General features: G+C 37.1%; 1 protein-coding gene across 2 annotated transcripts in view; it reads left to right on the top strand.

Moving 5' to 3' along the window:
* Positions 1–15,924, top strand: part of CABCOCO1 (ciliary associated calcium binding coiled-coil 1) — a 176,179-nt gene that overhangs the window by 27,815 nt on the left and 132,440 nt on the right. Inside the window, exons 1-2 of one of the 2 annotated variants that reach the window (XM_040242301.1) lie at positions 11,431–11,614; positions 13,523–13,692. In XM_040242301.1, coding sequence (XP_040098235.1) covers positions 11,613–11,614; positions 13,523–13,692 — 172 coding nt within the window. In that variant the 5' untranslated portion in view covers positions 11,431–11,612. Of the gene's footprint in view, positions 1–11,430; positions 11,615–13,522; positions 13,693–15,924 lie in introns of those variants that run through there. The other variant, XM_040242300.1, reaches the window with a different exon arrangement.

The following is a 15,924-nucleotide window of genomic DNA, read 5'->3' as shown; positions in this document are numbered from 1 at the left end:
GAAGTCAAGTGGGCCTTAGGAAGCATCACTACGAACAAAGCTAGTGGAGGTGATGGAATTCCAGTTGAGCTATTTCAAATCCCAAAAGATGATGCTGTGAAAGTGCTTCACTCAATATGTCAGCAAATTCGGAAAACTCAGCAGTGGCCACAGGACTGGAAAAGGTCAGTTTTCATTCCAATCCCAAAGAAAGGCAATGCCAAAGAATGCTCAAACTACCGCACAATTGCACTCATCTCACATGCTAGTAAAGTAATGCTCAGAATTCTCCAAGCCAGGCTTCAGCAATATGTGAACTGTGAATTTCCAGATGTTCAAGCTGGTTTTAGAAAAGGCAGAGGAACCAGAGATCAAATTGCCAACATCTGCTGGATCATGGAAAAAGCAAGAGAGTTCCAGAAAAACATCTATTTCTGCTTTATTGACTATGCCAAAGCCTTTGACTGTGTGGATCACAATAAACTGTGGAAAATTCTGAGAGAGATGGGAATACCAGACCACCTGATCTGCCTCTTGAGAAATCTGTATGCAGGTCAGGAAGTAACAGTTAGAACTGGACATGGAACAGCAGACTGGTTCCAAATAGGAAAAGGAGTATGTCAAGGCTGTATTTGTTACCCTGCTTATTTAACTTCTATGCAGAGTACATCATGAGAAACATTAGGCTAGAAGAAGCCCAAGCTGGAATCAAGACTGCCGGGAGAAATATCAATAACCTCAGTTATGCAGATGACACCACCCTTATGGCAGAAAGTGAAGAGGAACTAAAAAGCCTCTTGATGAAAGTGAAAGTGAAGAGTGAAAAAGTTTGCTTAAAGCTCAACATTCAGAAAACGAAGATCATGGCATCGGGTCCCATCACTTCATGGCAAATAGATGGGGAAACAGTGGAAACAGTGTCAGACTTTATTTTGGGGGGCTCCAACATCACTGCAGATGGTGACTGCAGCCTTGAAATTAAAAAGACGCTTACTCCTTGGAAGAAAAGTTACGACCAACCTAGATAGCATATTCAAATGCAGAGACATTACTTTGCCGACTAAGGTCTATCTAGTCAAGGCTATGGTTTTTCCAGTAGTCATGTATGAATGTGAGAGTTGGACTGTGAAGAAAGCTGAGCACTGAAGAATTGATGCGTTTGAACTGTGTTGTTGAAGAAGACTCTTGGGAGTCCCTTGGACTGCTACAAGATCCAACCAGTCCATTCTGAAGGAGATCAGCCCTGAGATTTCTTTGGAAGGAATGATGCTGAAGCTGAAACTCCAGTACTGTGGCTACCTCATGCGAAGAGTTGACTCATTGAAAAAGGCTCTGATGCTGGGAGGGATTGGGGGCAGGAGGAGAAGGGGACGACAGAGGATGAGATGGCTGGATGGCATCACCGACTGGATGACGTGAGTCTGAGTGAACTCCGGGAGTTGGTGATGGACAGGAAGGCCTGGCGTGCTGTGATTCATGGAGTCGCAAAGAGTCGGACACGACTGAGCGACTTAACTGAAGTGAACCGACCCGGGGAGTTTCCCTTTCAGTTTCTGAACATTCTGCCTTTTCATACTGTTCATGGGGTTCTCCAGGCAAGAATACTGAAGTGGTTTGCCATTCCCTTCTCCAGGGGACCACATTCTGTCAAACCTCTCCACCATGACCCTCCCGTCTTGGGTGACCTCACACGGCATGGCTTAGTTTCATTGAGTTAGCAAGGCTGTGGTTCTTGTGAACAGATTGGCTAGTTTTCTGTGATTATGGTTTCAGTGTGTCTGGCCTCTGTTGCTCTCTTGCAACACCTACCGTCTTACTTGGGTTTCTCTTACCTTAGACGTGGGGTATCTCTTCACGGCTGCTCCAGCAAAGCGCAGCCCGTGCTCCTTACCTTAAATGAGGGCTATCTCCTCACAGCCATCCCTCCTGATCTTGGATGTGGAGTAGCTCCTCTTGGCCCTCCTGTGCCAGCACAGCCTCAGCTCCTTGGTGGTGGTGGTGGGCTTGCTCTTCTTGGCCGCCTCCCCCTGACCTTGGGCGTGTGGTAGCTCCTCTTGGCCGCCCCCCTCACTCAGGCCTGTGGTACCTCCTCTCGCCTGCTGCCCCTGACCTCCATCGTTGGGTAGCTCCTTTCGACCACCTCCCCTCACCTCGGAAGGTGCATAAATCCTCTTGGCCGCTGCCCCTGAACTCAGACATGGGGCAGCTCCTCTCGGCCGCTTCTGTCCCGACGCCGCCTGCACTCTCGGTCCCACCCCTGATCTTGGGTGAGGGGTAGCTCCTCGGACCAACTTTAAGAGATCAGAAACCATAAGGAAGAAATAATTCGACCCTGAAGCCTGGGAAAAGGAGACCTCAAAGATAGTCAGTTTTTAAAAAAACAAAAAAGCAGAGAAATGCTACACAAATGAAGGTACAAACTAGAAACACAGAAGTCCAAATGAATGAAGATGATATAGGCAAACTACCTGAAAAACAATTCAGAATAATGATAGTAAAGATGATCAAAAACCTTAAAAAAAGAACGGATAAAATGCAAGAATCAACTAACACCAACCTAGAAAAATTAAAGAATAAACATACAGAAACAATCAACAGAATTATTGAAATTAAAAATACTCTAGAAGGAATCAATAGCAAAATATCTGAAGCAGAAGAACAAGTCAGTGAGCTGGAAGATAAAATGGTGGAAATAACTTCTGAAGAGTTAAATAAAAAGAATGAAAAGAACTGAAGATAGTCTCAGAGACCTCGAGCAATATCAAATGCACCAACATTTGAACTATAGGGGTACCAGAAGAAGAAGAGAAAAAGAAAGGTTGTGAGAAAAAATTTGAAGAGATTATATTTGAAAATTTCCCCAGCATGGAAAAGGAAATAGTCATTCAAGTACAAGAGCCACGAAGAGTCCCATATAGGATAAACCCAGAGAAAAACATCCCGTGACACATACTAATCAAACTTAACAAAGACAAAACACAAAGACTATTAAAAGCAGCAAGGGAGAACCAACAAGTAACATAGAAGGAAAACCCCATACAACTAACAGCTAATCTTTCAGCAGAAACTGCAGGCCAGGAGGGAATGGAAGGATATATTTAAAGTATTTAACGGGAACAATCTACAACCAAGATTACTATACCCGGCAAGGATCTCCTTCAACATTGATGAAGAAATAAAAAGCTTTTCAGACAAGCAAAAGTTAGGAGAATTGAGTATCACCAAACCATCTTAACAATGTATGTTAAAGGGACTTACATAGTCAAGAAATATAAGAGATGAAAAAAGATCTACAAAACCAACCCCAAACAATTAAGAAAATGGCAATAGGAACATATATATCAATACTTACTTTAAATGTAAATGGATTTAATGCTTCAACCAAAAGACACAGACTGGTTGAATGGATACAAAAACAAGACCCATATTTATAATGTCTACAAGAAACCCGCTTCACATCTCAAGAGGTCAAAACCTCAAGTGAGGTCACTTCAGACCTCACTTCAAACCACCTATAGACTGAAAGTGAGAGGATGGAAAAACATATTTCATGCAAATGGGAAGCAAAAGAAAGCTGAAGTAGCAATCATCATATCAGACAAAATAGACCTTAAAATAAAGATTACAAAAGATAAGGAAGGAAACTCCATAATGAACAAGGTATCAATCCAAGAGGAACATATAATTGTAAATATCTATGGACCAAGCATAGGAGCATTTCAGTACATAAGACAAAAACTTACAGATATAAAAGGAGAAATTCAGTAACACAATAATAGTAGACTTTAACACCCCAATCACACCAATGGACAGATCATGAAAACAGAAAATTAATAAGGAAACACAAGTCTTAAATGATACATTTGATGAGATAGATCTCATTGATATCTTTAGGATATCTCTTCCAAATCCAGAAGAATACACCTTTTCAAATGTACATGAAACATTCTCCAGGATAGACCACATCTTGGGTCACAAATCAAACCTCAGTAAATTTAAGAAAATAGAAATCATATCAAGCATCTTATCTGACTACAACACTATGAGACTAGATACCAATTACAAGGAAAAGATGTAGAAAACACAAACACATAGAGATTATACTGTAAGTTTCTAAATAACCAACAAGTTATAGAAGAAATCAAAAGGGAAATCAAAAAATTTCTAGAAACAAATGATGATGAAAACACAACTCAACTTATGGGTTGCAGCAAAAGCAGTTTTAAGACGGAAGTTTATAGAAATAACATCCTACCTCAAGAAACAAGAAAAGCATCGAATAGACAACCTAACTTTACACCTAAAGCAAGTGGAAAAAGAAGAACAAAAAACCCCCAAATTAGTAGATTGAAAGAAATCATAAAGATCCAAGCAGAAATAAATGAAAAATAAATGAAAGAAACAATAGTAAAGATTAATAAAACTTAAAGCTGATTCTTTGAGAAAATAAACAAAATTGACAAACCTTTAGCCAGACTCGTCTTAAAAAAAAGAGAGGAGAATCAAATCAACAAAATTAGAAATGAAAACGGAGTGGTTACAATGATAATGCAGAAATACAAAGGACTATAAGAGACTATTTTGAACAACTATATGGCAATAAAATGGATAACCTGTAAGAAATGGACAGGTTCTTAAAAAAGTTCAATCTTACAAGACTGAACCATGAAGAAATAGAAATTACAAACAACCTAATTACAAACACTGAAATTGAAGCTGTGATCAAAAATCTCCACAAAAAACAAAAGCCCAGGACCAGATGGCTTCATGGGAGAAGTCTGTCAAACATTTAGAAAAGAGCTAATGTCTATCCTTCTAAAACGCTTTCAAAAATTTGCAGAGGAAGGCACACTTCCAAACTCATTCCATGAGGCCAGCATCACCGTGACACCAAAGACAAACACAAAGAAAGACACACAAAGACAACACACAAAAAGAAAACTACAGGCCAGTATCACTGATGAACATACCTGCAAAAATCCTCAACAAAATTATAGCAAACAGAATTCAGCAACACATCAAAAATCTCATACACCATGATCAAGTTGGGTTTATTCCAGGGATGCAAGGATTCTTCAATGTTTGCAAATCAATGTGACACACCATATTAACAAATTGAAAGACAAAAACCATGTAATCTCAATAGATGCAGTAAAAGCCTTGGACAAAATTCAGCATCCATTTATGATTAAAAATCTTCAAAACTGGGCATAGAAGGAACCTACCTCAACATAGTAAAGACCTTATGTGATAAGCCTACAGGAGACATTATTCTCAATGGTGAAAAACTGAAAGCATTCCCTCTAAGATCAGGAACAAGACAGGAGTGTCCACTTTCTCAACTGTTATTCAAAATAGTTCTGAAAGTCCTAGCTACAGAAGTCAGAGAAGAAAAAGAAATAAAAGGAATCCAGATAGGTGAAGAAGAAGTAAAGCTGTCACTGTTAGCAGATGACATGATACTGTACATAGAAAATCCTGATGATAGTATTGGAAAATTACTGGAGCTAATCATTTAATTTACCAAAGTTGCAGGATACAAAATTAATACACAGAAATCACTTGCATTTCTATATACTAGCATTGAAAAATCAGAGAAATTAAGGAATCAATCCCATTCACCATTGCAACAAAAATAAATATCTAAGGATAAACTTACCTAAGGAGACAAAAGAACTGTACACAGAAAATTATAAGACACTTATGAAAAAATCAAAGAAGACATAAACAAATGGAGAGCTATTCCATCCTCTTGGGTAGGAAGAATCAATAATGTGAAAATGACTATACTACCAAAGGCAATCTATGGATTCAGTGCCATCCCTATCAAATTATCAATGGAATTTTTCATAGAAGTAGAACAAAAAATTTCAGAATTCATATGGAAACACAAAAGACCCTGAATAGCCAAAGCAGTCCTGAGAAAGAAGAATGGAGTTGGAGGAATCAACCTTCCTGACTTCTGATTATACTACAGAGCTACAGTCATCAAGACAATATGGTCCTGGCACAAAAACAGAAATATAGACCAATGTAACAAGATGGAAAGCCCAGAAATAAACCCAAGCACCTGTGGGTACCTTATTTTTGACAAAGGAGGCAAAAATATACAATGGGGGCAAAGACAGCCTCTTCAATAAATGGTGCTGGTAAAACTGGACAGCTACATGTAAAAGAATGAAATTAGATCACTTCCTAACCCCATACACAAAGATAAAATGGATTAAAGACCTAAATGTAAGACCACAAACTATAAACCTCTTAGAGGAAAACATAGGCAAAACGCGCAATGACATAAATCAAAGCAAGATCCTCTCTATGGTCCACCTTATAGGTTCAGTTTATTACAGTTGCTCGGTCATGTCTGACTCTTGGCAACCCCATGGACTGCAGCATTCCAGGCTTTCCTGTCCATTGCCAGCACCCAGAGCTTGCTTAAACTCATGCCCATCGAGTCGGTGATGCTGTCCAACCATCTCATCCTCTTTGTCCCCTTCTCCTCCTGCCTTCAGTCTTTCCCAGCATCAGGGTCTTTTCCAGTGAGTCAGTTCTTCCCATCAGGTGGCCAGAGTATTGAAGTTTCAGCTTCAGCATCAGCCCTTCCAATGAATATTCAGGACTGAGTTCTTTCAGGATTGACTGGTTGTATAGGGACTCTCAGGAGTTTTCTCAAACACTACAGTTCAAAAGCATCAATTCTTCTGTGCTCAGCTTTCTTTATCATCCAAATATCACATCCATACATGACTAGTGGAAAAGCATAGCGTCGACTAGACAGACCTTTGTTGGCAAGGTAATGTCTCCTTTTTAATATGCTGTCTAGGTTTGGAATAACTTTTCTTCCAAGGAGCAAGTGTCATTTAATTTCATGGCTAAAGTCACCATCTGCAGTGATTTTGGAGCCCCCAAAATTAAAGTCTGTCACTGTTTCCATTGTTTCCCCATCTATTTGGCATGAAGTGATGGGACCGGGTGCCATGATCTTAGTTTTCTGAATGTTGAGTTTCAAGCCAACTTTTTCATTCTCTCCTTTCACTTTCATCAGGAGGCTCTTTAGTTCTTTGCTTTCTGCCATAAGGGTGGTATCACCTGCATATCTGAGGTTTTTGATATTTCTCCTGGCAATCGTGATTCCAGCTTGTGCTTCATCCAGTCTGTCATTTTGCATGATGTACTCTGCATATAATTTAAATAAGCAGGGTGACAATATACAGCCTTGATGTACTCCTTTCCCTATTTCAAACCAGTCTATTGTTCCATGTCCAGTTCTAACTGTTTCTTCTTGACCTGCATCCAGATTTCTCAGGAGGCAGGTCCAGTGGTCTGGTGTTCCCATCTCTTATTTTCCACAGTTCGTTGTGATCCACACAGTCCAAGGCTTCGGTGTTGTCAATAAAGCAGAAGTAGATGTTTTTCTAAAATTCTCTTGCTTTTTCTGTGATCCAGTGGATGTTGGCAAATTGATCTCTGGTTCCTCTGCCGTTTCTAAATCCAGCTTGAACATCTGGAAGTTCATGGTTCATGTACTGTCGAAGCCTGGTTTGGAGAATTTTGAACATTACGTTACTAGCTTGTGAGATGAGTGCAGTTGTGTGGTAGTTTGAACATTCTTTGGCATTGCCTTTCTTGGGTTGAAATGAAAACTGACCCTTTCCAGTCCTGTGGCCACTGGTGAGTTTTCCAAATTTGCTTGCATATTGAGTGAGCACTTTCACAGCATCATCTTTTAGGATTTGAAATAGCTCAACTGGAATTCCATCACCTCCACTAGCTTTGTTCGTAGTGATGTTTCCTAAGGTCCACTTGACTTCTTATTCCAGGATGTCTGGCTCTAGGTGAGTGATTATTCCATCACCATTATCTGGGTCACAGAGATCTTTTTTGTATAGTTCTTCTGTGTATTCTTGACACCTCTTAATACCTTCTGCTTCTATTAGGTCCATACCGTTTCTGTCCTTTATTGAGCCCATCTTTGCATGAAATGTTCCCTTGGTGTCTCTAATTTTCTTGAAGAGATCTCTAGTCTTTTCCATTCTATTGTTTTTCTCTGTTTCTTTCCATTGATCAATGAGGAAGGCTTTCTTATCTCTCCTTGCTGTTCTTTGGAACTCTGCATTCAAATGAGTATATCTTTTCTTTTCTCCTTTGCCTTTCGCATCTTTTTTTTTTTTTTTTCTCAGCTATTTGTCAGGCCTCCTTGGACTACCATTTTGCCTTTTTGCATTTCTTTTTCTTTGAGATGGTCTTGATCACAGCCTCTTGTACAATGTCATGAACCTTTGTCCGTAGTTCTTCAAGCACTCTAGTCTATCGGATCTAATCTTTGAATCTATTTGTCACTTTCAGTGTATAATCAAAAGGGATTTGATTTATGTCATACTTGAATGGTTAGTGGTTTTCCCTACTCTCTTCATTTTAAGTCTGAATTTGGTGGTATGGAATTCATGATCTGAGCCATAGTCAGCTACCAGTCTTGTTTTCACTGACTGTATAGAGCTTCTGCATCTTTGGTGCAAAGAATATAATCAATCTGTTTCGGTATTGACCATCTGGTGATGTCCATTTGTAGAGTCTTCTCTTCTGTTGTTGAAAGAGGGTGTTTGCTATGACCAGTGCATTCTCTTGACATAACAGTTAGCCTTTGCCCTGCATCGTTTTGTACTCGAAGGCCAAATATCCTGTTACTTCTGGTATCTCTTGATTTCCTAATTGATTTCCTATCTCTAGATCCCCTAATGAAAAGGATCTTTTTTTTGGTGTTAGTTCGAGAAGGTCTTCGTAGAACCATTCAACTTTAGTTTCTTGAGCATTACCTCTTAGAGTAACTGAAGTAAAAACAATAGTAAACAAGTAGGACTTGATGCAACTTAAAAGCTTTTGCATAGCAAAGGAAACTATAAGCAAGGTGAAAAGACAACCCTCAGAATAGGAGAAAATGATAGCAAATGAAACAATTTACAAAGGATTAATTTCCAAAATATACAAGCAGCTCATACAACTCAGTGCCAGAAAAACAAACAACCTAATCAAAAAGTGGGGAAAGGACTTAAACATACATTACTCCAAAGAAGACATACAGATGGCCAACAAACACATGGAAAGATGCTCAACATCACTCATTATTAGAGAAATGCAAATCAAAATTACAATGAGATATCACCTCACACTGGTCAGAATGGCCATCATCAAAAAGTCTACAAACAATAAATGCTGGAGAGGGTGTGGTGAAAAGGGAATGCTCTTGCATTTTGGTGGGAATGTAAATTGATACAGCCACTATGGACAACAGTGTTGAGATTCCTTAGAAAACTAGGAATAAAACCACCATATGACCCAGCAATCTCACTCTTGGGCATATACCCTGATGAAACGAAAATTGCAAAAGATACATATATCACATTGTTCATTACAGCACTATTTACAATAGGTAGAATATGGAAGCAACCTCTATGTCCTTCGACAGATGAATGGATAAAGAAGTTGTGGTACATATACACAATGGAAAATTACTCAGCCATAAAAAGGAACACATTTGAGTCAGTTCTGATGAGGTGGATGAACCTAGAACCTATTATGCAGAGTGAAGTGAGTCAGAAAGAGAATGATAAATATCCTATTTGAATGCATATATACGGATTATAGAAAAATGATATTGAATAATTTAGTCACAGGGCAACAGTGGAGAAACAGAGAATAGACTTAAGGACATGGGGAGGGGAGGAGAAGGTGAGATGTGTGGAAAGAGTAACATGGAAACTTACATTACCATACGTAAAATAGATAGCCAAGGGGAATTTGCTGTATGCTTCAGAAAACTCAAACAGGGGCTCTGTATCCATCTAGAGGGGTGGGATGGGGAGGGAGATGGGAATGAGGCTCAAAAGAGAGGGGACATATGTATACCTATGGCTGATTCATGTTGAGGCTTGACAGAAAAAAAACAAAATTCTGTAAAGCAATTATCCTTCAATAAAAGAAAAGAAAAGAATAAATCCAGTATAGAACTTATCTTGCTGAAAATCAAGTCAGTAATGGAAAAAAATTTATGAAAACATTCAAAATGCAGATTATAGCAATTAGATGTTAGAGTATACATCTAGCATAGTGAATCAGAGAAGTAATTTAAGCTTCATAAAATAAAAGCTTTGATCGCAAAGAAAATAAGAAAAGTTGCTGTTCAAAACTGTTTCTTAAACAAATACACTCTTATTGTAAATTTCCCCTCTCCCTCCAAAAAACCAAAGCTTTAAGGATATAATTCAGAATAAAATGCTACTGGGTTTGTTTTAGTTAATCCATGTGTTGGTTGAGTATTGTTTTATTTTCTATGTGGCTAGCTAGTGCTGCCAGCATCATTTTTTTAACTTTTAATTTCTGTTGGAATAAACTAGCATCATTTTTGAACAATTCATACTTCCCTTACTGATTTTGAAATATTACCTCTCATATCCCTGTTTCCATATATATTTGGTCTGTTTCTTTGTTTTCTACCTGTTCCTTGGCGTATTTATTGATTCTAGTAAAATAACACGTTTTTACTACTATAGAAGTTTTCTTACTGCTTTTCACTTAAGACCAAGTGGTACTATAAACATTGAAAAATGAATCTTGCTGACTGATATCCAATGCAAATGGAAGATGGCTGGCTAGTAAGATAACCTCCCTCCCCAGAGTGCCTGCCTGTTCTTTTCTGCATCTATCATTTAATTTCTCTGCTTGACAAAATGTATCAGTTGTGCATGCTTTTATTTGCTTGTAACATAAAAACAGATTGTATTGTCTTAAAAATAAAGTTTATGCTCATGTACACATATGAGATGGCTGGATGGCATCACCAACTCAATGGACGTGAGTTTGGGTGAACTCCGGGAGTTGGTGATGGACAGGGAGGCCTGGCGTGCTGCAATTCATGGGGTCGCAAAGAGTCGGACACGACTGAGCGACTGAACTGAACTGACACCTGTGTATGTAAACTATCACATAATGGGACATTGAGAGAGAGAGTGACTACAGTGTTGGTTGACTCAAGTCCTCAAAATTATCAGGAAGTAAGGCTTAATCTTGGGACTGATTTTTCTAAAACAGCTGCCAGTAGCAATCATAGCTACTTATTTATGCTTTTGATTTTTGTTCCACAGAAGAAAATTAACCTTACCTTTAGTTATGCATTAACTAGAACAATTTAGGACAGTACCCACTGTAGGTCAATAATTATAAAGAATGCCATATACAGAAAGGCATTATCTAGCATTATGAGAAGAGGCTATGATTACTGTGAAAAGACTCAGATCTCACTTTGGGGACTGGGGTCTACTCTGATACCACTGTAAATGAAATGTTTCTGAGTTGGATGAGAGTGTGTTAAACATAACATCAGCTTTATTTTTTCCCAAACTTGTTTAATCTTGCTGTGTTCATTATTCTGATCATATAATTTATTTCAATATTATAAATAATGACTATCTTTTTTTTAAATAACTATATAAAGTTGTCACATAGACAAACACACACACACACACACACACACACACACACTCTCTCTCTATTTCTCCCTCAGAAATCACATATAAGCATCAAGGAAATATCAATTCCATCTCTGTACTAACAAGGAGAATGAAAGTCCAGACTGCAAAATGTGAGTATGCCTGCTAGAAACATGGTAGATCAAGCAGAAGTGTGGGGAAAAGTACAAGGAGGATCACACAGTTTAAGATCTGAGAATGAGTTTAAAAAATATACTTATTCTCCCAGGTGAAGAGAAAACCTTGAAGTGCCATTCCAAGAACACTTGTTTGGAACAGCAGGACTATATTATAAGGTGTGGAGCAGATACTTCCTATATCTATAAGAAGTAAATTGTTTATGTGGTATAAGGAGAACCTGTTCTACATTTTTATTTTTCCCACTAATCAAATAAAGGCTAAAAAGTAGAATAATTGACATAAACTTATTTCATATAGAAAATAGCTTATAATATGACCAGGTTTGAGCATTAAACTAGGAGTATACATACAAACACGTTGTGAGGATAAAAATGAAGAATAGGAAAAAGAAATGTCAGGCAAAGGAAGTACACCAGAAAAATATGGCCATGAACAGACAAAAAAAATGCTCAAATATATTTATCATGAATTAAGAATAAGAACTCTTGTGAAGTAGTCACAAGAACATAAGACAGAGATACGAAAAAATCAAGGTAGAGATAAAAAGAAATAAAAGGTGATGAAACTTTTTCTTTTTTTAAGTAGAGAAGGAGAGGTCTCACAGAAGTGAAATTTATAAGTAGCCCAAGGGGAATTAACAATGCTGAAAATGCAAGGGACACAGAACAGTAATGAGAAAAGCATATAAAATGAAAAGGAAATTGATTTAAAATTTTTTGAAGATAAAGAAAATTACAGTACTAGAAAAAATGAGTAAAACATGCATAATTGGAATTCTTAAAAAGTAAAACAATATTTAACAATCCAGTTCCAGAACACTGTCAGAGTAAAAGAAACTTGATTGTATAAATGAAAAAAGACATTGAATTTGAAAGAAAAGAAAAAGTTACTACATTTTACTTCAGAGATAAATAAGAGAAAAAGGAACCTCCCGACAACTGTTGGTGGGAATGTAAACTGATATAGCCATTATGAAGAAAAGTACAGAGATTCCTTAAAAAAACTAAGACTAAATATACCATATGACCCAACAACCCCACTACTGGGCATATTCCCTGATAAAACCACAGTTCTAAAAGGCATATGTACTGCAGTGTTCATTGCAGCACTATTTACAATAGCCAGGACCTGTAAGCAACCTAGATGTCCATCGACTGATGAATGTATAAAGAAGATGTGGTACATATATACAATGGAATATTACCCAGCTATAAAAAATGAATTTGAGTCAGTTCTAGTGAGGTGGGTGAACCTAGAGCCTACAAAGTGAAGTAAATCAGAAAGAGAAAAACTATATTAACCCATATATAAGGGATCTAGAAAAACAGTATCAATAAACGTATTTGCAGGGAAGGAATGCAGATGTAGAGAATGGACTTGTAAACATGGTGGGACAGGGAGAGAAAGAGTGGGATGAATGGAGAAAGTAGCATCAACATATGAGTAGCTGGTGAGAAGTTGCTGTATGACACAGGGAGCCCAGCCTGGTGCTCTGTGATGACCTACAGGGATGGTATGAGAGAAGGGAAGGGAGGCTCAAGAGAGAAGAGATAAATGTATAATTATGGCTGATTCACATATTCTATGGCAGAAACCAACACAACATTGTAAAGCAGTTTTCCTCCAATTAAAAAAAAAAAAAGAGGAGAGGAGAGAAATTTAGAGGAAGAAAGAGGAAGTGGAAAAAAAAGAATAATAAGAATTTTCATGTGCTCTCTTTTGAATGCTGTTTTGGATTTAGGATTTTGATTTAATCATGGATTTTTTAGATTATGAGCATTATAGAATCTTCATTCAAGAATAGTATCTGTTTTCAAAACTTAGAAAAGGAACTGTTCAGTGTTTAATCAGTTTTAATATCTGGATTTTTCTTGTTACAGGAAACTAGAAAAGCTTTTGAATTTCAAAAATCTTCAAACCTGTTTAAAGGAAGCCAGTCTACTAGATTATTATGTATCTGGATTTTTGTGGGCAAAAGGAATGGACTTTTCTGTTATTCAGTATTCAAAATTTATGACTTTACTAGATATGCTACTTCATAATCTTAGAAGTAAGTACATTACTTTTTCTTTTTTTAAGAAAAGAAAATTTAGTCCACTGTCTCAATGAATTTTCTCAAGCAGAAGCTCCTAATTTCATTGTAAACCCTGCAATGAAAATTATGTGTGTTTTCCTTGGGTATATATAGCAAGAATATTCTTCATAACTTCATTAAGTTGTAAAGTGTTAATACTTAACAAGGTTAATGTTCTCTTGATAATGAATTTGCCAGATATATTCCTTTAATTTTGAAATCTCATCAGTGTCATCATCCCAAAAATATCAAGTAGTTCAGATTTATCTAGATATCTTTTATTGTTTGAGCTGTTTTCTCTTAACTTACATTTAAATATTACTGTAATATCAGGTTTGCTGTTAAGAGGAGGTACTTTGTTCAGTATCAAAGCCCCATGAAATAGACATTAGTCCCATACACTTAGATTTTGTGAGTTTTTTTATTTACTGAAATGAGTTACTACAGGAAATTTGGAAATTATTCCTTGGAGCAGTTTTAAATGTGATGACTTTTGTTTGAGAATAAACAGAGTTACTTTCTTGGAAGGAGGAAAAGAAGGAAATCTATCATTACTTATTGCCAGCTTTGTCCTAGGCAGTATGTTTGGTTCCAATCTTCAACATACATTGTAAAATGCAGAACAACTGCAGGGGAGGTATCATAACCCCTATATCACAGTTGAGCAAGAAGTCCAAGGTGCATAGTTGATAAATGGCAGAACTAAACCATGAATCTTACTGTATAATCAAAAGACCATGAACACAATAAATGTCAAGGTATTTCTAACTCCACTGAAAGACTTGCTTGTGTCTATGGGAGGCAGCTTTGCTTGCTTCCTTCCTTCCTTCATTTCCTCCTCCTTCCATTTTGTCTTTTCTTTTGATTATTTGCTTGTTTTTAGTTTCTCTTTTTAAAAAAATTTGGGGAGGTAAAAGTCCTTTCTACCCCTAAAGTATTGTCACCATTGTCCTACTAAAATTTATGGAGGACTTTTGGTCACACAAAGTTTATTTTCTTCCTTGTATCATTTTCTAACTGTTCAGAAGCAGGGGAAATACTGTGTTAGCAAAATTAATTGAGGAGTCACTCATACCTTATGTATTCTTCCTGCTCCTCATCACTCTTAACAAGAGAAGCATTGGTAGTTTTTGTATGTGAGGAAGAGAAATCCATATTTTCCTTCTTTGCAAATAGAATTTCGTTTTTTCTTTACTTAGGTATGTGGTGCTGTGTTAAACACTAATAATGTACCAATAGAAGAAAAAATAATTATACTTGACAATGAAAAATATTGTATGATATTAACTGACTGATTTCAGATTATTCTGTACCTGATATAAAACTAAAACAAAAACTGAGGTCTTAGTTTTGAGAATTCAGTCTTTTCCAGTACTATTTTATTAAGAGCCCTGATAAATAATATAACATTGTTTCAGTGTCAGTTGTTGAACTATAATCCTCCAAAAAAGAATTCTTAGTAAATCATCACAAAAACAGACTTTGGCTGTTTTTTCCCTCATGACACAAATATTTGTGGAATCTTTGAGTGCTACAGGTCTCGAAACATTCTTTCAATACTATTGTCAAAATTGCTAGGCAGACAAAGAACTGTGTGGATCTCATCCTGCATGGAAAATATTAATAACTAGATACCAACAATAAGATGAAATGGGCTGGTGCACTGGGATGACCCAGAGAGATGATATGGGGAGGGTGGTGGGAGGGGGGTTCAGGATTGGGAACTCATGTACACCCGTGGCGGATTCATGTCAATGTATGGCAAAACCAATACAGTATTGTAAAGTAAAAAAAGAAAAAAGAGCACAAAAAATAAATAAAAATAAAGCAAATATCACTGATGAACATAGATGCAAAAATCCTCAACAAAATTCTAGCAATCAGAATCCAACAACACATTAAAAAGATCATACACCATGACCAAGTGGGCTTTATCCCAGGGATGCATGGATTCTTCAATATCCGCAAATCAACCAATGTAATTCACCACATTAACAAATTGAAAAATAAAAGCCATATGATTATCTCAATAGATGCAGAGAAGGCCTTTGACAAAATTCAACATCCATTTATGATAAAAACTCTCCAGAAAGCAGGAACAGAAGGATAGTAATAAAAGTTATTACTATCAACATAATAAAAGTTAAGTTATATATGACAAACCCACAGCAAACATTATCCTCAGTGGTGAAAAATTGAAAGCATTTC

This window comes from Oryx dammah, unplaced genomic scaffold (assembly GCF_014754425.2).
Source record: "Oryx dammah isolate SB20612 unplaced genomic scaffold, SCBI_Odam_1.1 HiC_scaffold_6, whole genome shotgun sequence".
Classification (NCBI taxonomy): domain Eukaryota; kingdom Metazoa; phylum Chordata; class Mammalia; order Artiodactyla; family Bovidae; genus Oryx; species Oryx dammah.
The sequence above is the reverse complement of the archived record's forward strand: the minus strand, read 5'-3'. Positions and strand labels throughout refer to the sequence as shown.